Source organism: Sceloporus occidentalis, unplaced genomic scaffold, assembly GCF_023333645.1.
Source record: "Sceloporus occidentalis isolate IW3139 unplaced genomic scaffold, rSceOcc1.0.p SCAF_1, whole genome shotgun sequence".
Classification (NCBI taxonomy): Eukaryota; Metazoa; Chordata; class Lepidosauria; order Squamata; family Phrynosomatidae; genus Sceloporus; species Sceloporus occidentalis.
In genome coordinates, this window is record NW_028316981.1 from 10,846,324 (window position 1) to 10,869,124 (window position 22,801).

The 22,801-nt window shown below is 39.9% G+C and overlaps 1 protein-coding gene and 1 pseudogene across 3 annotated transcripts; one reads left to right on the forward strand and one right to left on the reverse strand.

The window, feature by feature from the left end:
* Nucleotides 1–223: 223 nt before the first annotated feature.
* On the reverse strand, nt 224–9,474 carry LOC149320712 (zinc finger protein 202-like). Of its 3 annotated transcripts, none has more exons than XM_089504310.1 (4): nt 9,436–9,474; nt 6,195–7,122; nt 3,996–4,119; nt 224–3,313 (listed from the first exon to the last, which is right to left on the reverse strand). In XM_089504310.1, exons 1-4 carry the CDS (start codon nt 9,471–9,473, stop codon nt 2,358–2,360), a joined length of 2,046 nt encoding a protein of 681 aa, XP_089360436.1. In that variant the 5' UTR covers nt 9,474; the 3' UTR covers nt 224–2,357. The 3 variants fall into 3 exon arrangements, with proteins under 3 accessions (XP_089360436.1, XP_089360442.1, XP_089360450.1); XM_089504316.1 differs by lacking the exon at nt 9,436–9,474 and adding an exon at nt 9,292–9,372; XM_089504324.1 differs by lacking the exon at nt 9,436–9,474 and adding an exon at nt 8,448–8,536.
* Nucleotides 9,475–10,214: 740 nt separating this feature from the next.
* LOC149320713 (proton-associated sugar transporter A-like) lies at nt 10,215–17,932 on the forward strand (annotated as a pseudogene).
* Nucleotides 17,933–22,801: the final 4,869 nt, after the last annotated feature.

A 22,801-nucleotide genomic window follows, 5' to 3' on the forward strand; every position in this document is an offset into this window, starting at 1 on the left:
CAAAAAAATACAAATACAGCATTTTCCACCAGTGTAGACAAACCCTCTGCAGTGTGGAAGCAAACATTTCTTATAACCCTACAAACATTTGACACATCTGCACCTTGCCTTTTAAAACACAGACACTTCTCATGAATGAACATATAAGGAAACATATTTTGTTGAGTTGTTTTTATTATAAAGCAGGATAGAACACAAAACAGAATCAGAATACTTTCTCCTGCAAAATTGCTCTTTGTAATAAAGCTATGTGTCCCCCCTCCACACCAAAAATGGATGAAATAATATTAAATAATTTATTAAAAGAAAAACAAAAAAAATTTAAAAAGTCAGGCAGCATTCAGTTATTACACCTGAGTAACACTTCTATTTGCTCTGGAGTTCTAATAATAATTAGCAGGCTTTTGGTACAGCAAAGATATATGTGAAGAAGGAACTCATGGATCATTGATTCCCCAATCTTAGAGACGAGAGAGTATTGGACCACGACACCCAGAATTCTTCACTACTGTTTGCTGGTTGGGGCTTCTGGGAGTTGAAACCCATCACCATCTGGGGACCAAAGGTTACAAGGTACTGACATAAGTCTTGATACAGGAGGAACAGGGCAGGGGCAGAGATTGGGTAGCTTTGCTTTTGAAATCAACTCAGGAAACAAATTAATAGAATTACGTATAAGAGTTGGAGAGGCCGTAAAGACTATATAATCCAGCCGTCTGCCTTGCAGGAATGAACAGCTAAGAGCCTTATCACATTATTAAACAAACCGGGCAGGCAAACAAAAAGACACATGCTTTCCCCCCACTCCTTACATATTACTTTGTTCTCTTTTGTTCTCTTCCAGTTGTAAAATCATGGGAGAGGGTCATACAAGCGTCCCATTTGCCAAACTGAAATAATTTGTTTGCCAAAGAGAATGCTTTTACAATGCTCTCCCATGTAGAGAACGAAAGTTATGAAAAGGTCGGGGGGAAAACCACACACTTATCTTATTGTTTGCCTGACAGGTTTATTTAATAATGCAATAAGGCTCCAAATCCCTCCAAAGAGATGCCCATCCAACCTCTGTTTAAAGACCTACAAAGAAGAAGAGTCCACCACATTCTGAGGCAGTCAATTGCACTGTCAAACAGTTAATTAAATAAAACATTGTTAAAAAAAAGAATATATTAGTGTAAAACTACAAAATTCCAGGTGGAGGGAGAACCAGTCAGCAGCCTTTGCAGGTTCTCTTCACAGCCAGCAACAGAAATCTTGTTGCCTGAGATGGTGCCTTCTCTTTCCATTCCACAGACAGAAGCCAAGTAGATTGGGAGTTGAATCTTACTTCAATCCTAGCACAATCTTGAAAAAATGCATTTCCAAAGGCTAGTTTGGCGGAGGGGGGGGGGGGCACGCTCAGCCTTGACAACTTTATATCCTCTCTTCCTGCCCCTCAACAGCTCCTGTTTCAGGAGGTACCTCACTTGAGGTGCATCTATGCTGTTGAATTAATGCAGTTTGACACTGCTTTAACTGCCATGGTCCCATTCTTACAGAACCCCGGGACTCGTAGTTTTGTAAGGCACCAGCCCTCTTTTCATTTTGTAAAAAGACAAATCTTGAATCCATAGGATGGAGCTACAGCACTTAAAGAGGAGTCAAGCTGCATTATTTTTACAGTGCAGATGCATCCTTAGTCTAACAATAGGGGCCAGCTCTGGCTCTCTTAGAAACAAGATGAACCTGTTCTTTCCAGACTCAATTCACTTTACTGACTACGTACTTTGGTCCTAAAGCAGACATGGATTCACATACAACTGTGTTGGTCAAGGTGTGGACAGAAAAGGTATCTTCAGGCATGTGATAACTGCATGTGGGATGTCCTTTCAAGGAAATCCTGGTTGACTCACTACCCACTTTGTGTCCTACAGTGAAGACCTTGCCTTTCTGAACACTTTGGTGCTCTGGCACTGTGTTGTTGTTGTTTTTTACATTTGCATAATTGATTTTCATAATTTGTTTATTTAGAATGTTCCAATTACTACTGAGCATTACAGTCAACCTTCCATATCCATGGATTCTACATCTGCGGATTCAACCACCCATGGCTTGAAAATACTCAAAAAATATAGAATTCCAACAAGGAAACTTTCATGTCACCATTTTACTATGCCGTTGTGTATAATGGGATTTGAGCATCTATGGATTTGGATATCCATGGAGGGTCCTGGAACCAAACCCCAGCAGATACCCGCTTACCACTGTTTTCATTCATTTTTCCCCTTCTAAGAAGACAGATACATACTGTAAAACTTTCCACATTGTTTTCTGAGCCATTGTTTTATCACAGTGAGGTACAAATTATACCCCCAGCATTAAATGGTTCTTTTTGGTCCTGTATGGGTTTTCTCATGTGCACTGAGGCCTGCTTTTTGACTGAATCTCTTCCCACAATGGATGCATTTGTATGGTTTCTCTCCCGTATGCAACCGCATGTGGGTCATGAGGTTCCCCTTCTGGTTGAAGCCTTTCCCACACTCCGAGCAAACAAACGGATTCTCTCCCGTATGGATTCTTTCATGTATGACAAGTTTGGACCTCTTTGGGAAGCTTTTCCCACAATGGACACATTTGTATGGGTTCTCTCCTCGGTGCATTCTCTCATGAATGGTCAGATAACGCTTCCGGTTGAAGTTCTTCCCGCAGTCCATGCACTTGTAAGGTCTCTCTCCCGTGTGCGTCCGGACATGTTCACGTAAGAGTGAACAACGACCAAAGTTCTTCCCACAGTAAGAGCATCTATACGGTGATTCTCCAGTGTGGATTTTCATATGTTCTTTAAAGCCAGAACCACAGATGAAGCTTTTTCCGCAGGGAAAGTGTTTAGATGGGTTTCTCAGTCCTGTGTGGGTTCTCTCAAGTGTAACAAAGCTCTGTGTATGCATAAAGTTGTTTTCACAGTATGAAGGGATGTATGGGTTCTCCCCAGTGTGAATATTCTGAAGTTTTGCAAGGCTTGAGCTCTGTCCAAAATTTCTTTCATGGTTAAAAGACATGCTTGCTGCCTCATTGTACTGGATGCTTTGCTGTTCTTTGGGTTTCCTCTCTTTCTCGCTACCTCCTGGACAGACAAGGGCTCCATTTATATCCTCCTCATGGTTACTCCCCTCTTCACCTACCAGTTCCTGCTGAGTCCCAAACATTACTCCCTTCTTATAGCTCTGGAAATCCTTGTCTCTTCCCAGGCAGTCATCATGTATTTTCACTGGCTCACAATCTTCTTTGTGAATGGCATTCACTTCTTTTTCCCACACCTTCCTGTTACCTATGGCTTGAAAAACAAAACAAAACAGAAAATTATATTTTATCTGGCAATCTTTTAAATCAACACATTTTCAATAATACAAAACCCCCGCAGCCAGTATGTGAGATTCCCCCAATTCTTTTCCTTATACTGTAGTACTTTTAATATGTAAACACCTAAGATATACTTTTAAGTATACAGTGGGCCCTGGGTATCTGTGGTGGCTCCATTCCGTCCCCCACCTCAGATCTGTGGATGGCAAGCTCACAGTTGGGGTGGGTGCACTGTAAGTCATGTTAAATAAAAATGGCCATCTTTTTCCTTTCCCTCTGTTCAATTAGCCTTTTTTCCCAGTGATCTTTCTCACTGTGTGAGCAATAACTGAGCAGCCAGCCGGCCAGCCGGCCTTCCTTTTGCTGCTGGAAGAGACTGGTCTTTAAAGCTCTTTTAAATTCAGACAACATATTTTATGCTTTGGAGCTGATCCCATAAAGTTATTGCTCCTTGTGGATTTTGTAAAGACAAAAGTGAAACGTTGCAAAGAACATCTGAGATGTGAAGTCGAAGGCTTTCATGGCCAGCATCCATAGTTTTTTGTGGGTTTTTCGGGCTATGTGACCATGTTCTGTCTCAGAAAACTCTGCTAGAACATGGTCACATAGCCCGAAAAACCAACAAAAAACAACATCTGAGAATTGTGAACACTTACTCAGTGGTCTTGTCTCTTCGTCCTGCTTTTCTTTGGGTTCTCTGCACTGCTGTCCAGTCCAAGAGTTCAGCAGAAGAACCTGGTTTGTCTCAGGAGAATCCACAGCCAGAAATGGGACTGGCACCTGAAAGAGAGCAAGGAGATCATTCAAAGAATAGGCAGAGCTGCAAATGGAGGTCAGATTCTGCTTCAGCATGCCTTAACACCATTGAAACCAACAAGAAAGTAACAGGTGGGAAGCAATCTCTTCTATTGCAATGAATAAACTACAGTAGACCCCCCCCCAAAACATTCACTGGGATTAGGGGCACCTCTAAAAGTGGAAAAACTGCAATTAAAAAACCCACAATGTTTTCCCTTGCCCAGGAATCTTTAGGTCCTCCAGTGCAACTCTATGGTCAACATCTAGTGGAAGGTGACCATAGAATCATACTTGAGAAATACCTAGAGAAGTTTTTTTACAGGAATCTCTAGGTCCTCCAGCACGACTCTATGGTTTCCACAATTTATTTTTACTGAGAGGACACTCTCTAAGTCTTCCAGCACAACTCTGTGGTCAACATCTACCAGATGTTGACCTATAAATACCTAGACAAGTTTCTCTCTAGGAATCTCTAGATTCTCCAATATGACTTCTGGTGGATGTTGACCATAGAGTTGAGATTCTTAGAGATAACATATTAATCAAATCTGTGAATAGTCCAATCCAGAAAAGTCAAAGCTGCAAATCTGGAGGGCTGACTGTAGTCTTTATTTTTACAAAAAAAAGAGCCACCCATATTTATAGAAAACCACTTCACCATTTTATTATATTTTATTATATTTATAATATATTTTTTATTCTGCCTTTCTCTCAAAATTGGGACACAAGCTCTAACAGTTAAAAGCGGTGCCAAACTGCATTAGCTCTGTAGTGCAGATGCAGCCTTGTTTACGATACAACTTTTCTCTACACTTTGTCTCATATACTCAATATGAACCTGCCTGAGTTTTAAGGTCCTCAGGGAAGGCTGTCTCTCAATCCTAGCACAACAGGCACATTTTGTAAGCACATAAGAAAATGCCTTCTTGGTGGCTGCTCCTAGACTGTGGAATTCCTAGGAAGGAAGATTAGCCTTCTCTTTAGTCTCTTTCTGGCAGCAGGCAAACACCTCTCCATTAACCCACAGCGTCAACTGGCTGTGGCAGAAGACTTTTTAACTAAAATGTGTTGCATTGCATTGATATTTTTGTGGCCTGTTAAAATCTGGTTCAGAATAATAACAATAACAATGACTATTATTATTATTATTATTATTATTATTATTATTATTATTATTTATACCCGCTCTTCAGCCAAAAGGCTATCAGAGCAGCTTACAGTTTGTTAATTAGACATTTCCCTGCCCTCAGGCTTACAATGAAAAAAAAGACAAGACACAAACGGAGAAGGGAATGGCAGTAGGGAAGGGGAAAAGTCCAGCAGATCTGCTCTCCTTCGGAGACCTGTTGGAGCTGGATTGCTTCTCCCTCAAGATTAATGTTTTTAATCTGATCTTTTGTTTAAATGTTTTTGATGTCTGCAGCATCCTTCGCTTTAACACGATATTGCTTTAGCTCACATTGTGAGCTGCCTTGGGTCCTCTATAGGGAGAAATATTTTCAATAATTTTGTGCATGATACAAAGTTGTGCAGACTGAACCATCAGCAAGCACAGGTGTCACTATTTCAGTCACCCATAAAAAAAACACATGGACTTGCTCCTCGCTTAAATACTGGACTATGAAATATGATAAAACATTATTCTTTGCTCAGCCTCTTATTGATGAACAGTTACATATGATTGCAGTCCATTTGTTATGTTGTTTGTTTAATTTTATTATGTTTGTTGTTAATGAATTTGCAAATTACAATTTTTTTAAAAAAAATAGCGAAAGGCATGATGTAAATTAAGTACAGTGTGCCTGCGCCATACGAAGGCACACTATACGCGGCTTCAAGCTTATGCTGAAGCCGCAAGTCAATAAAAAATATGGCACACATGCCTGTAGCGTGCCACTGCATGGTACCACAAGCAGGCACTCCATTGTTTTCAATGTGTGAGCATACACAGAATTCTCCTTACGCGGGGGGATCCGGAACAGATCCCCCATGCAAGGGAAGGGCCCACTGCATATTAAAATGAAGAGATTAATAAATACGCCTACAGATTTTCTCACCTTTTGTTCTGGTTTCTCGGCCTCCCGCCACCTCAGGAGGAAATTCTCCGCCAGGGCCACTGCCTGGGCACAGCTCTCCGGTTTCTGATCCCTGACCCAGCTCTGCATGGTGCCCGGAAGGATGCTGAGAAACTGCTCCAGGATCAGCAGCTCCAAAATTTCGTCCTTCGTGTGCCTTTCGACCTTCAGCCACCGGCGGCAAAGTTCCCGGAGTTGCCCATAGACGCCTCTTGGCCCTTCTGTGTCTCGATAGCGGAGCTGCCTGAAGTGTTGGCGTTGCTTCTCCCTCATAATGGCTTCCCCTTCCAAGATGGCTGTTTTCACTTTCCCATAGTCCCCCCTATCTTGCAAACTGAGGGCGCTGACGGCTTGTTCAGCCTCTCCGCTGAGGGCTGGCTGGAGAAAGGTCACCCACTTGTTCTGAGGCCACCGGCAAGCTGATGCCACTTGCTCGAAAGAGGCCAGGAAAGCCTTTGCGTCATCCCATGGTGCTGGCTCTACAGACACCTGAGGTTCAGGAGCCTGCAGGGTCCTGAGGAACTCTTGCCACTGAGCTTCCCAAAGCTCCTGCAGACCCTCCACAGGCTCACGTTTTATGTGACGTGGAGGTGCCTGCACCATGGATCCTCCTGTGCCTCTCACATGTGCAATCTGCGGGCCTCTTGCCAAGCCTTCCGTTCTTTCCCACGCTTTAGAGCTTGTGGTGTCCTGTTCCTCCATTTCAAGCCTGAGGCTCTTTTCTTCCCCTGATATCTTCCAGACTTGCCTTGGATTTGGTAGATCTTGCCACCCCTTCAAGGGAGCTTCCTCTAAAGTTTGCCCAAGATATGTCAGAGAGAGACGTATTTCGATGTGACAATGGGCGAGTCCGTCAACAAACAACAGGGAGCAGTTGTGATGCTTTTGGCTTGAGAGAGCAGGGCTTTTACTATAAGCAAGTGGCAAAGATAAAAAGAGAGGAGGCATGTTAATGGTGGAATAATGGGCAAAAATGGTGCATTAAGAAGTGCTTGGTTCAAATCAGCTTGGGCTCAGTTTGAGAACAACAAACATAATGGATCACCTTAGACAAGGCATCTTTGCTGTACAGGTTGAGTCTCCTTTCTTCAAAATGCTCGGGCCCAGAAGTGTTTTGGATTTTGGATTTCCCTCCCAGATTTTGGATTATTCACATATAAAGTGGTGGGCCCTTGGTATCCACAGAGGTTTGTTCCAGGACCCCTCATAGATACTAAAATCTGTGGATGCTCAAGTTCCACTAAATACAATGGCATAGTCAAATGGTACCCCTTATATGAAATGGCAAAATTCAAGTTTGTTTTTTGGAATATATATATTGTAAAAATATTTTCAAACTGTGGATGCTTGAATGCATGGATAAAAAAATCTGTGGATATTCATGTTTAGACTTGGATCCCGTCTCCAAGATATCTCATTATGTACAGCTGACGGTACATAATGAGATATCTTGGAGATGGGAGCCAAGTCTAAACACGAAATTCATTTATGTTTCCTATACACCTTATACGCATAGACTAAAGTTAAATGTATACACTATTTTTAATTACTGTGTGCATGAAACAAAGTTTGAGTACACTGGACCATCAGAAAACAAAGGTGCCATTAGCTCAGGCATCTGTGTGGACAATTTTGGATTTTGGAGTACTGTACTGAAGATTTCATAACTCTGGAGAGGGGAGACTCAATCTGTAAAGGAATATTGAAGATGTCTTACTTAAAGAGTTTACAGATACTGGATTTGAACAGCCCTAGTTTAACTCAGTTCTATTTTTGGCTTTCCAGGCCTAACGTAAGAACTTTGCTGACTCCTAGGTAACATATTTGGGGCAGATCCATCAGTTCATACTTGCGTTATTGTGACACCACCATGTATGTACACTGAGCCCTCCATATCTATGAATTCTTCATCTATGGATTCAACCAACCACGGTTTGAAATTTAAAACAAAATTAATCTAAAAAACAAACCACTGTGTTTAATGGGACTTGTGCATCCAAGGATTTTGGTATCTATGAGGGGTCCTAGAACCAAACCCCAGCAGATACCAAGAGCCCACTGTACAAAAGTGAGTGCTGAGGGATGATGCAAGTAGCAGTCTAATAAAACTGAGTTTCTTTTTAAAATAATAATAATAATAACAACAACAATTTTGAAAATGGGGGTGGAGGAATTTAGAAGGCCATGTCAATGGTTACCATTGGCTATTTTCAGCATTTTGTTATTTGTTAGTACCTTTGAGACCGAGAAAAAGGAAGAAGTTGGCAGCATGAACTGTCCTAGACTTCAGTCTACTTCCTCAGATGCATATTATTATTATTATTATTATTATTATTATTATTCAAAGGTATTGCCATGTACATCTGTAAAATCAGTATGTAGAGAGATCTTGTAGCACCTTTGAAACCAACTGAAAGAAAGAAATTGGAGCATGAGCTTTTGTCGACTTGAGCCTACTTCCTCAGATGAATTTGTTATTTGTTAGTTAAGAGTATGGAATTATATATATATATATATATATATATATATATATATAAAAAAACTGAGTTTCGATACACTATATTTCTCTCGTATAAAGTCCTGATGTCTTTCAATATGCCATTTATTTCTACTTCGGTTTCCAAAACCGTCACTTGCCAGCTCTCCCCACTGAAAAGAAACTGTGCGCTGATTTTTATTAAGGAACGTAAGATAATGCAGACTTGAACCATACACTTTTGATTGGCTGTTCCACAGGGTTTTGTTAAAACAGTTTTAAAGTTCTGCCCAACATTCTTAAAACTACTATATATTTTTAAAATCGTGATTATATTTCATTCTGCTGCTCTACATTTTTTCCCTATGTATTGTAAAGGCCATGGGGTACAATAAAGTTGGTGACACACTGAAAAGGAAGAAGTCAAATTTTGCAAGTACATTGGTTTCCTTCTTTTTGCTCTCTTTCTCTTTCCAACTTTTCCTGGGTGCATTTCATTCTTTCTTCTCTACCTGCCCCCCAGATCTTCCCTAGATCTCCAGGACTTTCTTTCTCTGCATCACCTTGGAAGAGATTTTTCCCCATGTCTTTTTAAAAACCCACCTTTCCTGCAATGGACTTTCCCTGTGGCCAGGACAGGGGCAGATCCTCCTTGGAGGTCCCAAAGGCTGAGAAAGCAGAGAGAAGAAATTCAAACAGTCAGATTCCCACCAGGAAGGGGAGGGGAAAGGGCTTCATATCACATACCTCTTCTCTCTCTCTCTCTCTCTCTCTCTCTGTCGCATTTCCCAGCTTCTCTAGAAAGGAGGGGGATTGGAAGGATTGCCTCCCAGCTTTCCTTTCTAGGACTCAGAGCCCAACTTGGTGGATTTAACCCATTTGGAGTCTGAGCTAGACCAGCAGTGCTTCTCAAGCTTTGCATCTGATTTGATTCTTTTTATGGAGTTTACTAACACCCAGCATCCACCAAACAGGGATATCTTTATGGGGCCAACCAAAATGCACAAAATACTTGTATGTGGATAGATCTTGTAGCATCTTTGAGACTCACTGGAGGAAAGAAGTTGCTAACTTGTTTCAGTGAATCTCAAAGGTGCAAGTCTCTCTATATACTGATTGTACAGACTAACATGGCTATACTTTAATAATAATAACAACAACAATAATAATATGCATCTGAGGAAGTAGACTGAAGTCTAGGAAAGCTCATGCTGCAAGTTTCTTTCTTTCAGTCAGTCTCAAAGGGGCTACAAGATTCCTCCACAGACTGATTCTACAGACTAACATGGCTATACTTTTTAATAATAATAATAATAATTGGAGGAAGTAGACTGAGGTCTAGGAAAGTTCATGCTGCCAATGTCTTTCTTTCAGTGAGCCGCAAAGGGTGTGTGTATAGAAAGAGTGAGAGAATTCTCTCTCTCTCTCTCTCTCTCTATATATATATATAGTGTGTATATACACACACACACGCATACTATACATTCACACACACAGTATATTTCCAACACTCAAAACGTTACATTATGCGTGTATGTGAGAGAGAATATACACACACATATACATACTGTGCGTATACATACATTCATATATACACACACATATACCTCAGTGTGGTGGAGTCTCCTTTGGAGGTCTTTAAGCAGAGGCTGGATGGCCATCTGTCAGGGATGCTTTATTGTGATTTCCTGCATGGCAGAATGGGGTTGGACTGGATGGCCCTTGTGGTCTCTTCCAACTCTACAATTCTATGATTCTATATACACTATATATGTGTATGTGTGTGTATATATATATATATATATAGAGAGAGAGAGATATAGTGTACACACACACACACTGAAACACATACTAGATGTCCAACATTCAAAACACCATGCTGGCCCTCTCTCTCTCCTCACACACACACTATATATATATAGTGTGTGTGTGTGTGTGTGTGTGTGTGTATAGACACACACACACTACAATTTTCAATTAAAGAGGTGAAGTCCATAACCTGTCTGCTTCAAGAACCGAGATATTCCTGTATTACAGCTTGAGTCTCCTTTGTGAATATGGAAGGTTCAGCTGCTCCAAACCATCCCTCCTCTCTTTCTCTCTACCGGTCTCTGACCTAGGCTGGCTCTTGTTCGAAGGGATGCTCCTATTCTACACAGACTTCATGGGAGAAGTGGTCTTCCAAGGGGACCCCAAAGCGAAAGACGATTCAGAGGAGTATCAGAAGTACAGAAGCCGGGGTGACCATGGGATGCTGGGGCATGTGCATCTATGCCTTCAGTGCAGCACTTTACTCAGGTTGGTACCCAAAACCCTCTCTGGTCTTCCCTTGCAAATATCCTACAGTGCTGCCAGCGATCGCCTTGTTTGGCCAAAATCCAACCATACCAGCGATTCCCAAACTTTGGTCCTCCAAGTGTTTTGGACTTCAGCTCCCAGAATCCCTAGCCAGCTTAGCCAGCAGTCAGGAATTCTGGGAGCTGAATTCCAAAACATCTGAAGGACCAAAGTTTGAGAACCAATGGACTATGGAGAGTGAGACAGAAAAGCTGACCTTTTCTCAGTTACATCTGCCAGTAACTTTTTGGCTGGCATCAATCAGGTCATAGAGCAGAGTCATAAACCAGGAGTAGCACAATTTGTAGTAGTAGTAGTAGTAATAGCCCGCCTTTCCTCAAGGAATCAAGGCAGGTTACAACATCTTAAAAACCATACAATGCACAGTAGAATTTAAACCAAACATTTACACAAGGTTTGCACCAAACACTTTGCAGTAAACATTTCTTCCTTAAGAATACAGGTTAATGCCCATTATTTTTGTTCTGTTTTACAGCCTTGCTAGAAAAGCTGGAGGAACACTTCAGCATCCGCACGCTATATTTTATAGCATACCTTGCCTTTGGACTCAGCACTGGCCTAGCCACGCTATCCAAAAACATCTACCTGATTTTGTCACTCTGTGTGACACACGGCATTTTGTTTTCGACGCTCTGCACGCTTCCCTATTCACTGTTGTGTGACTACTACCAGTGTAAAAAGGTAAGTCTCAGGTTGGTGCCCTGGCAGATTTTCTAAGGTTGCCACCTTTCTCTTATATCAAAAAGTATCTGTCCCTTTGGCCTGAGTGCCTTTATACATCCTAGCTAACATTTCGGGAGTAAGATGTCACCCATAAAACATCTTGTACCAATGTAATGCAATGTAAATTTTGTAGTATTACTTCATTCTCTTTCCCAATTTTCCAACAGTATTGAGTGAACAAAGTTCTGGGTCCATTTAGCCATGTTGTCTTTGACCATTTCTTCTTCTATGTCTATATTTATTAGCAATTTATACATCAGATTTTTAAATCCATTTTACATCTTTCCATAATGTCTGACACATAAGTTGTCTATGCAGATGGCTTTTTAGAAACAACAAAAGAAAAGGATATACACTTGGCCTTCCGTCTCCATACGTTCTGTATCCACAGATTCAACCGTCTACGGCTTGGAAAATATTCCAAATAATAATAATAATTATTATTATTATTCCAAAAAGCCACCCTTCATTTGGCCATTTTATATAAGGGACACCATTTTACTGCCCCGCTGAATATAATGGGACTTGAACATCCATGGATGTTGGTATCAGTCAGTAGACGCAAGTCAAATTGACTTGAACTTAAGTCGGACTTAAGTCACTTCAGTGACTTGACTTGGCAAAAATGACTGACGTGACTTGAGACTTGTATATTTTTAATGACTGACTTGTTAGTGCTTCACTTCAAGAAGCAGGCAAGATCCATCTCCAAAGTGTGGGGTGCATCTCTTGGAAAGGATTAGCAAATGTCTTTAGGCAATGGTCTTGAAGCAGAAGAAATCTTCTCAAGCTTTTGAAAAGCTTTAGAAGGATCCTCTTTCTTGGAGGGGAACAGCAAATGAATTAGGTAATGGGTTTGAGGCAGACAAATCCTCTGTTGTTTATCACCAAACAGCCTTCCAAGATGACCACAAGCCCTACCTCAAGCCTATTGTGTTTGCTGTTCCTCTCCAAGAAACACACCACACATTAAAAGTTGGCCTCCAGACTTGAGACTTACTTGAGACTTGACTTCAAAGTATCTTGCAAGGACTTGAGAATCAACTGGAGACTTGAAGGTAGCCTTAAGACTCATCTTGAGTCTTGACTTGAAAGTATCTTTCAGGGACCAGAGAACTGACTAGAGACTTGAAGGTAGACTTAAGACTCACCTTGGGTCTTGACTTGAACGTATCTTGCAGGGACTTGAGAATCAACTTGAGACTTGGAGATAGACTTAAGACTCAACTTGAGTCTTGAGTTGGAAGTATATTGCAAGGATCTGAGATTCAACTTGAGATTTGACTTGAGAGTATCTTGCAAGGACTTGAGACTCAACTTGAGACTCAACTTGAGACTTGGAGGTACACACAGCACTCTTCCACCATCTATTTTGCAAGGACTTAAGACTCGACCTAGAATCATAGAATTGGAAGAGACCGCAAGGGCCATCCAGTCCAACCCCCTGCCATGCAGGAAATCCAGATCAAAGCATCCCTGACAGATGGCCATCCAGCCTCCGTTTGAAGACCCTCCAAGGAGGGAGACTCCACTACACTCCGAGGAAGTGTGTTCCACTGTCGAACAGCCCTTACTGTCAGGAAGTTCCTCCTAATCTTGAGGTGGAATCCTAGTCTCTGGAGCAGCAGAAAACAAGCTTGCTCCCTCCTCAATATGACATCCCTTCAAATATTTAAACAGGGCTATCATATCATCTCTTAACCTTCTTTTCTCCAGGCTAAACATCCACAGCTCCCTAAGGCGTTCCTCATAGGGCAAGGTTTCCAGACCCTTCACCATTTTAGTCGCCCTCCTTTCGACACGCTCCAGTTTCTCAATGTCCTTTTTGAATTGTGGTGCCCAGAACTGGACACAATATTCCAGGTGGGGCCTGACCAGAGCAGAATACAGTGGCACTATTACTTCCCTTGATCTAGACACTATACTTCTATTGATGCAGCCTAAAATCGCATTGGCCTTGTTAGCTGCCGCATCGCACTGTTGACTCATGTTCAACTTATGGTCAACTTGGACTCCTAGATCCCTTTCACACGTAGTTTCATTCAGACAGGTGTTCCCCATCCTATATCTGTGCATTTCATTTTTTCGCCCTAAGTGCAGTACCTTACATTTCTCCCTGTTGAAGTTCATTTTGTTAGCTGTGGCCCAGCTTTCTAGTCTATTCAGGTCATTTTGAATTTTGATCCTGTCCTCTGGAGTATTAGCTATTCCTCCTAATTTGGTGTCATCTGCAAATTTGATAAGTATTCCCCCAATTTTTTCCTCCAAGTCATTGATAAAGATGTTGAACAGTACTGGGCCCAGGACAGAGCCCTGTGGGACTCCACTGGTCACTTCTCTCCAGGATGAAAAGGTGCCATTGTTGAGCACCCTTTGGGTTCGTCCGGTCAACCAGTTACAAATCCACTTAACAATTGCCTTGTCTAGCCCACATTTTACAAGCTTGTTTGCAAGAATGTCATGGGGAACTTTGTCAAAGGCCTTACTGAAATCAAGATATACTTTATCCACTGCATTCCCTTCATCTACTTGAAGGCAGAGACTTAAGACTCAACTTGAGACTTGACTTGGAAGTATCTTGCAAAAGGGCTTGAGACTTAACTTGAGACGTGAAGCTAGGGTCCTGAGACTTGGACTAAAAGACTTGAATACCTTACTGGTATCAGTGCAATATAACTTGCACTGAAGTTTGTTTTGGTGAAGTGGGTTGGCAGATTGGCTTGTGCAGAAATGTTTGCAGCAAATGGCTTAACCAAAACCTCCTTCTCTCTGCACAGTTTGCTGGATCGAACGAAGACGGCACCAAGAGGGGCATGGGAGTGGACATCTCCCTCCTGAGCTGCCAGTATTTCCTTGCCCAGATTCTCGTCTCGGTGGTGATGGGGCCTCTGACCGCCACAGTGGGCAGCGCCAACAGGGTGATGTACTTCTCCAGTGTGGTCTCTTTCGTGGGCTGCTTGTACTCGTCCCCCTGCGTTGGTTACGAGATCTTGCCAAGCAAGGAACTGCCCGAGGAGCAACAGCTGCTGATGAAGGTGGCGCAGGGTGCGAATCCAGCCCTGCCATGCCCCTTGTCCATACCACGGTGCAGTGGGAGAGACACTGAATGGAGATTAACCACAGAGATGTTGTGCATCTAATAAAAGGAATGAAACACCATGCCTTAGCCTCTCTAAATTCAGGATGGGGAAAGGGTGGCCTTCAAGAAGGATCTGTCTACCAGGAAGGTTGTGGTTGTGTGCCTTCAAGCTATTTCCAACCCTAAGGCATCACAGGGTTTCTTGGGGCTGAGAATGTGTGACTCACCCAAGGTCACCCAGTGGGTTTCCATGGCGAGTAAGGATTTGAACCCGGATCGCCACGGTCATAGTCCAATATAGTAGCTCAAACTACTACACCAAATTGGATTATTGCTGCGGTGGTTTTGGACCAAAGTATCTGGACAGGGTTGACTAGAAGCATCACTGGAAGGTCAAGGGCTGAAAGAAGCAGGAATAATGCTTTGCAACAGCACCATTTTATCTTTGGACAATCCCAAAAAGAACCACAAGAAAATGCACCGAAAACAGTGACACTGGCGCACAGCTCGGATTAGGAACCGCATGAAAATAACATCCCATTTCCAATGGGTGGATGTACATTTGGAATTGGATGCCCTATTTTCACAGCTGGATCTTATATAGGTATCTTATTCTCAGGTTCAACCTGCAATCCTATATCCACTTACTTGACAGTAAGTGATGCTTTTCTCTGAGAGAGCTGCTATGTGGATATAAGATGGCAAGTAGGCATCTTGAACTAAGTGCGAAATCCAACATCGTGGATTGGTTTGCTGTATTTACAGAATGCGCTTTCTTTTTTTTTCTTTTAAAAATGCTTTATTAAATACTTTAAATTTACAGAATAAAAGTCATACAGTGTTACAAAACTTGTGTATGTATACATTAACTCATCTGTTCCAATTCTTGTCCTATTTCTTCCTTTGGGCTGGATTCAATTCCTTCTTTGATGGCTACAAGATTTAACAAGCGCTTACATCAACACCTTCCTAAACAATATCCTTATTCATAATTTCCTCAATACCAATGTTGCTATTGTCTAATCTAGTTCCTTCTTATCATTCCTTTATCATATACCCCCTATATTCTTATAATCAAACGATTCTATTCACCATTTAACCTTTAGACCCATTGGCATTATCTATTACTCCTTATGACACATATTTTAACCAAGGATCCCAATTCCTATAGAAATCATCTAATGACCCCTTTCCGAGCATTGTTGTTAATTTTTCCATCTCATAGAAATTCATCATTTTTAATTTCCACTCGTTGGTCGAAGGTATTTCTTCCATCTTCCACTTCTTTGCAATAGAGGATCTTGCTGCTACAATCATGTAAAATAAAAGTTTTTCTTTTGATACATCGTCCTTGAATTCCTCGGTAATGTTCAGAAGATACATTAACGAGCTGGGTTTTGCTTTCACTGGTAATATTTTCTTTATTTCTTTATGTACTTCCTTCCAAAAACTCTTTATTTTGGGGCAACTCCACCAACAGTGGAGGTACGTTCCTACTTCCTTTTTGCATTTCCAACATGTACTGTCTTTATTAAACATTTTAGATACTTTAAAGGGGGTTAGATACCATCTGTACATTGATTTATAGATGTTTTCTTTGATTTCGGTACTTGGAGTTAATTTCAGCTTTCCTTTCCATATTCTTTCCCACTGTTCTAAATGAATTGGTTCCTTTAAATCTTTGGACCATTTTATCATGAAATCTTTAACAACTTCAGTTTCCAATTCGAAGTCCCTGATTAAATTATAAAAATTTGCTATTTGTTTTTTCGGGTTTTTAATAATTCTTTCTAATTGTTTTTCTATTTCACCTATTCCTCCCATTTTTTTATCTATCAAAAATCTTTCTTTAAACTGCCTGTATGTAAACCAATCACATTTATAACCTTCCGAACTCAATTCATTTTGTGTTTTCATTACTCTCTGCCCATCCTTCATTTTTGTTAACTGGTCATACGTTACCCAGATATTATCTTTCATTACTATTCTATTAAAAATTGCTTCATTCGGGGACATCCAGATTGGAATAACCGGGCACCATTTTTTCTTGTATTTTGTCCATATTCTAAACAAAGATTTCCTTATTATGTTATCATTAAATTTTCTATCCAATTTGATTTTGTCATAAAATAAATATCCATGTAAGCCATAAATTAAATCAATTTCCTCCAAATTTATTGTTCTTTTCTTTTCTAATCTGATCCAATCAATCACCCAATCCATAACTGCAGCATAATAATACCACTTCATATTCGGTAACGCTAACCCGCCTTTTTCTATTGCGTCTTGAATATCCCTTGTCTTAATACGTGGTTTTTTATTCTTCCAAATAAAATTATTTAAATCTTTTTCCCATGTTCTAAATGGTTTATCAGTAATTATAATCGGAAGAGTCTGAAGTAAATACAACATTTTAGGTAACACCATCATCTTTACCATTGCAATTCTTCCCATCCATGATATGTTTAATTTATCCCATCTTGCCAATTCTTTTTTTATCGTAGCCCAGGTCTTTTCATAGTTGTTCCTGAACAAATCCATATTTTTAATTGAAAGTTCACATCCCAAATATTTAACCCTATTCTCAAATTTAAAGCCCGATTTTTGTTCTATCAATACTTTTTCTTCTTTATTTAGATTTAGCCCAAGTACTTTTGTCTTATCAATATTTAGACGGTAGCCCGATACCCTGCCAAATTTCCTTAATGTTTTCAAAATATATTCACAACTTTCGATTGGATTGGCGATTGTAAGAACCAAATCGTCAGCAAAAGCTTTAAGTTTGTATTCCTCATTTTTATATTTAAATCCTTCAATTAGTTGATTATTCCGAATATTTACTAAAAGAGGTTCCAGTATCAATATGAAAAGTAGTGGAGACAATGGACAACCTTGTCTGACTCCCTTACTTATGATACATGATTTGTTTTTTTCTTCATTTATTAGAAGTTTGGTCTCTTGTGTTTCGTAAATTGTTTCAATCATTTTTAGAAAGTTCGGGCCTACATTGATAGTTTTCAATACCCCAAACATGAATCTCCAATCTACGTTGTCAAAAGCTTTCTCTGCATCGATGAAGAATAAAGCCAATTTCTTATCATTTTTTTTTCATGAATTTCAATCAAATTAATAATATTCCTAATATTGTCTTTAATATGCCTATTAGCGAGAAAACCATTCTGATCAGGGTGAATCCACTCATTAAGTATTATTTTTAGTCTAGTAGCCAATATCGATACAAACAATTTATCATCGGAATTCAATAATGCAATAGGTCTATAATTACTTGGGTTCATCGAGTCTTTCCCTTCTTTTGGAATTAAAATCGTTGTAGATTGTGTCCAGGTTTGGGGTATTTTACCCTTTATCACCTCGTTCATCAGGTTCAACAATGGCTGATTTATTTGATCCTCACATAGTTTGTAAAATTCATTTACAAATCCGTCCGGACCAGGTGCTTTCCCGGATTTGCTGATAGAGATAGCCTGTGAAAGTTCCTGTAAAGTAATGGGACCATTCAATTTTTCCCTTTGTTCCTCGGCAAATTCTTTCAATTTAATTTTCTCCAAATACTTAAATATTTTCAGTTCTTCCACATTATTTTTCTTATACAACTCTCTATAATAATTTAGGAAAATCTTTTCAATTTTTTCTTGATCCGAAACTATCACCTCATCTTCCTTAACCGCTGTTATTGCTCTTTTGGCTCTCTCCCTTTTCAATTGTGTAGCAAGTAGTTTTCCTACCTTGTTGGCAGATTCAAAATATTTCTGCTTCGTATATCTCATTTTTTTCTCCATCTCGTCTACCAGATGGCCTCTAATTTGACTTTGTAAAAGTTTTATTTTGCATTGTAACTTTTTATTACTAGGGTCTGTTTTTAGTCTTAATTCTTTTGACTGTAGTTCATCTTTCAGTTTGTGCAATTCTCTATCTCGATTTTTCTTTTTTTCCCCTGTTTTTTTATCAGCCATCCTCTAATTACACATTTCATAGCGTCCCATATATTTTGCAATGATGTTTCTTCGTTCCAATTCTCTTTAAAGTATAAATTTATATTATCCTTTAATTCTTTCACCAGCTTTTCATCTTTCAGCAAACCTGTATTTAGTCTCCAGTTATATTGTCTTTTACCTAGTTTTAAATCTAATTGGACTGGGCTATGGTCCGACCAGATTTTGGGAATTATTGTCACTTTACTTATATTTTTACTCAAATGTAATGATGATAAGATTAAATCTATCCTTGACCATGCTTTATGCGGATTCAAATAAAATGTATAATCTTTATTTTCTCCATTTTTTAATCTCCATGTGTCTCCCAATGAATGTAGGTTCACTAATTCAAAAAATTGGTGTGGTAACCATGGTAGGCACAGAAAGTACCATCGAAAGTTGATAGGGCAGACATTCGAATGCGTCGTCGCCGCCACGTCTCCGAAAATTTGTCCAATGCCAGATTAATTACCCCATTAAAATCCCCCATAAGAATTATATTCTCTGCTTCCAAACTGTTTAAATTCTCCTTTAATTTTTTATAGAATTTGTTCTTGTTTTCTAGTGGTCCATATACTCCTATCAATGTTAATTTTTTATCTGTGGCTGATAACTCAACAATAATAACATGTCCTTCATTATCACTAAAGATTTCCTTCGCGGTGTATTTCTGCTTGATATATATTACCACCCCTCTTTTTTTTTACTTTGGACGCCGATGTAAACTCTTGTCCTAATTTATTCCACCTTAAGTATTTTTTATCTTTTTCCTTAATTCTCATTTCTTGTAAACAAATAACATCGAGCTTTAATTTTTGTAGATAATAAAAAACTTTTTTTCTTTTCTGAGGGGTGTTTAAGCCGCGTACGTTCCAAGTCAGTATTTTTAAATTGTCCATCGACACGCAATGTATCTTCCAACAGAACCCAGATTCAAAAGAAGGTATATATTGTAGACATTTTTATTAGGATAAGTATATATCAAATCTTAAGTGAAGAGGAAAAAGGAAAGAAGAAGAAAAAAAAACAGTGAATCACTTGATTATTAATACATTACAATGAGATTTGGATAAATCTAGAGTTCTCCTTCTTCTTCCTCTTCTTGAACTTCTTGGACATCTTGTTCCTCTCTTCTTAATCTGTCCTCTTCTTCCAATAGTTCTTGAAGGTCTAGATTCAGTAGGTTCGCTGCTGTATTAACAGTATTGTCTTGCTTTCCTTCAACGTTTAATCCCTTTTGGTCCTCTTTCTTGTCTTCTCTATCTTTATCCTTTCTTTGCTCTGAGGCCCTTCTCATAAAAACTCTTGCTTGGTCTGGCGAGCTGATTTTTACTCTTTTTTTACACCACCAGAAAGTTAGTCCTTCGGGCACTTTCCACCGATATGAAATACCCTCCTTTCTCAAAAATGACGTCAAGGCTGAATAATCTCTTCTTTTACGGAGTATACGACCTGGGATGTCTTTCAGGACCTTCAGTTCTACTCCATTTATTTGCAAAGGGATTTTGTTATGTTTTGCAAGAAAGACGTCCTTAGTTCTTTTTTTCACAAAGTGTAATGCCACATCCCGAGGGAGACCCCTTTGTTTAGCCTCTGTACAGATTGTCAATCTTGTCCTAAAAAAAAAATGGATCTTTATCTAAAAATTTGGCTATTTCAGTTATTAAAGTATCTTCTAACTTTTCGTCTTTCCCCTCCGGTAGACCTCTGATTTTCACAGATTTCTCTTTTAATTTCTGCTCCCAGATTGCCCTTTCATCCAAATCTTCATCTCTTTTATTTAAAAGTCGTCCAAAGTCTGTTTCCAGTTTTTCACTTCTAAATTCTAAAATGTCCACTCTTTGTTTTGTTTTTTGTATCTCTGCTGTTAAACTTTCAACTGTTTCTTTAATCTCCTTCAAATCTTCTCTTATCTCTTTCAAATCTGTTCTAATCTCTTGTTTAATTTCCTTCTTCAAATTGTTCATTTCCCTAGTCAAATTGGATGATAGAGTTATAGACAAGTTTTCAATTTTCTCTAAAATTAATTGATTCATGTCCGCTAAATTAATCTTCTCTGTTGAGTTTCTTCTTTGATTTTGGGCTTGTGCTTGAGCTTGCAACTTCTGGGATTGATTTCTGGTATTCATAATCCAATTGGATCCCCTTTAAATTTCTCTTCAACTATTATTCAATTACAAAATCCACAAACAACAGTTTGAATATTCAGTCCATAATCTCAAAATTAATATTCAACCTGATCATATCCATGGAAGGGCGGGGTAGAAATAAAAATTTATTTATTATATTTATTTATTATTTATATATTCCTGAGTATATAAGATTAAATTCTGTCTTCTTCTTGATTGCCTACCTTATCACAGTTATTGTGCCCTTTCTTTATAATTTTCTCTCAGTCCCAAAATGCAAACAATTTACTTAGTACTTCCCCTTCAATTCAGTCCAATTTAACCCAGTACTGTAATCAAAATAATTTCCACTCCCTCAACCTTCCAAAAGGAAAATAGGTATGTCAATATTATATATACCTTAAATATCCTCTACTACCCCCACTATTCAATTCGATATGATAAACACAACATAAGAACCAGTAAAGCGACAGATCGAGGAGGAATGGTCTGGATACCTCAATGTTACCTTTAAACACCCACCCTATTAATTACCTCCTTTATGTATATCTAGATAATAAAGCTTCCAATCTTTCCAGACTTGCCCCCTCTTAAACCCCACAATTGCCTCTTATATTATATTTTGTAGCTTTACTACTTGCTTCTGATAATCCCAGATTAATCAATTATTACTATATCTACCCACTTTCCCTCTGTCCGTCCGTCAGTTCATCCACTTCCAAGTTTTTCCTCTGTTCAAGTCCGTTCTTGGTTGTCTCTCCTGCTTGCCTGCGTTTTTTTATAGTCTTTGATGTTATTTAAGTCCTCCAAAGGCGGCTCTAGGAGCCAAATCTTTATCGTTGGTTCTTCCGTTTCCGCCCCTCCAGCTTTCTTTCCGGTGTTGCTTCCATGCCCTTTCTCTTCTTCGTCACTTCCCCTGGATCATCTGTCTCCTTCTCTATGGTTTCTTCCCTCGTCCCTCCTCCCCTCGTCCAAGTCAGCTCCAAAGTTCCACTCCGTGTCTCTCTCCGCTTCACCTCTCGCCCCGCCTCTCTTCCTCCCACGGGCTCTCCTTTCCCCGGCACAAACACAGGTGAAGCTTCAAGGTCAGATATTACAGCTATTAATTTTGTTATTGTTAAGCTTATCGGACCTACCCTTTGCCTAGAGTTTCAGGATTTCCAAGTTGGTCACCATGTACAAACACTTTTCTCTGAGATTTTGGCTTCCCACGAACAGCAACAGCACTGCGGTCCGGATTGGTCTCACCTCAAAGTCCACTATGAGTCTTTTTATAATATTGTCACTTTTAGATTTAAATCCAAATTGGGATTTCCGATAGTCCAATCAGTCAGAATCGTTTTCCACTCTCTACTCTTCTTCGATGTTTCCAATCTTCCGTTCTAAGGAACCACTTTAAATCCCTTCTCTGGGGTTTGTCACACCACTGTTATTTACAGGAATAAACCAAGAGCCCAATCTTTTTCACCCAGTTGTGTCTCTTTAAAAAAAACTGGTGGGCACCCCTGTGCGAAGCCGCTATTTTAGGTTGAGCGGGCGTGGATTGCTCTACAGACCCCCCTTCTCCAATGGCTTCCGTCCTCTCCCACGTAGTGGGATGGACTTACTGCTGAATCCTCAGCTCCGGAGATGGTATGGGATCTTCCGTCGAGCCCCCTCAGATTCCCCTTTCTTTAAGAGGAATTCTCCTGGTTGCAAAAGTACTCTGCAGCCAGAAATTCCCTCTCAATCAAGACGTCTCCACAGAGCCAATGCGGCGATCGTCTCAGCAGGGCGCCATTCCCAGCTCCTCCCAACAGAATGCGCTTTCAAACACCCTGGTGTGTATT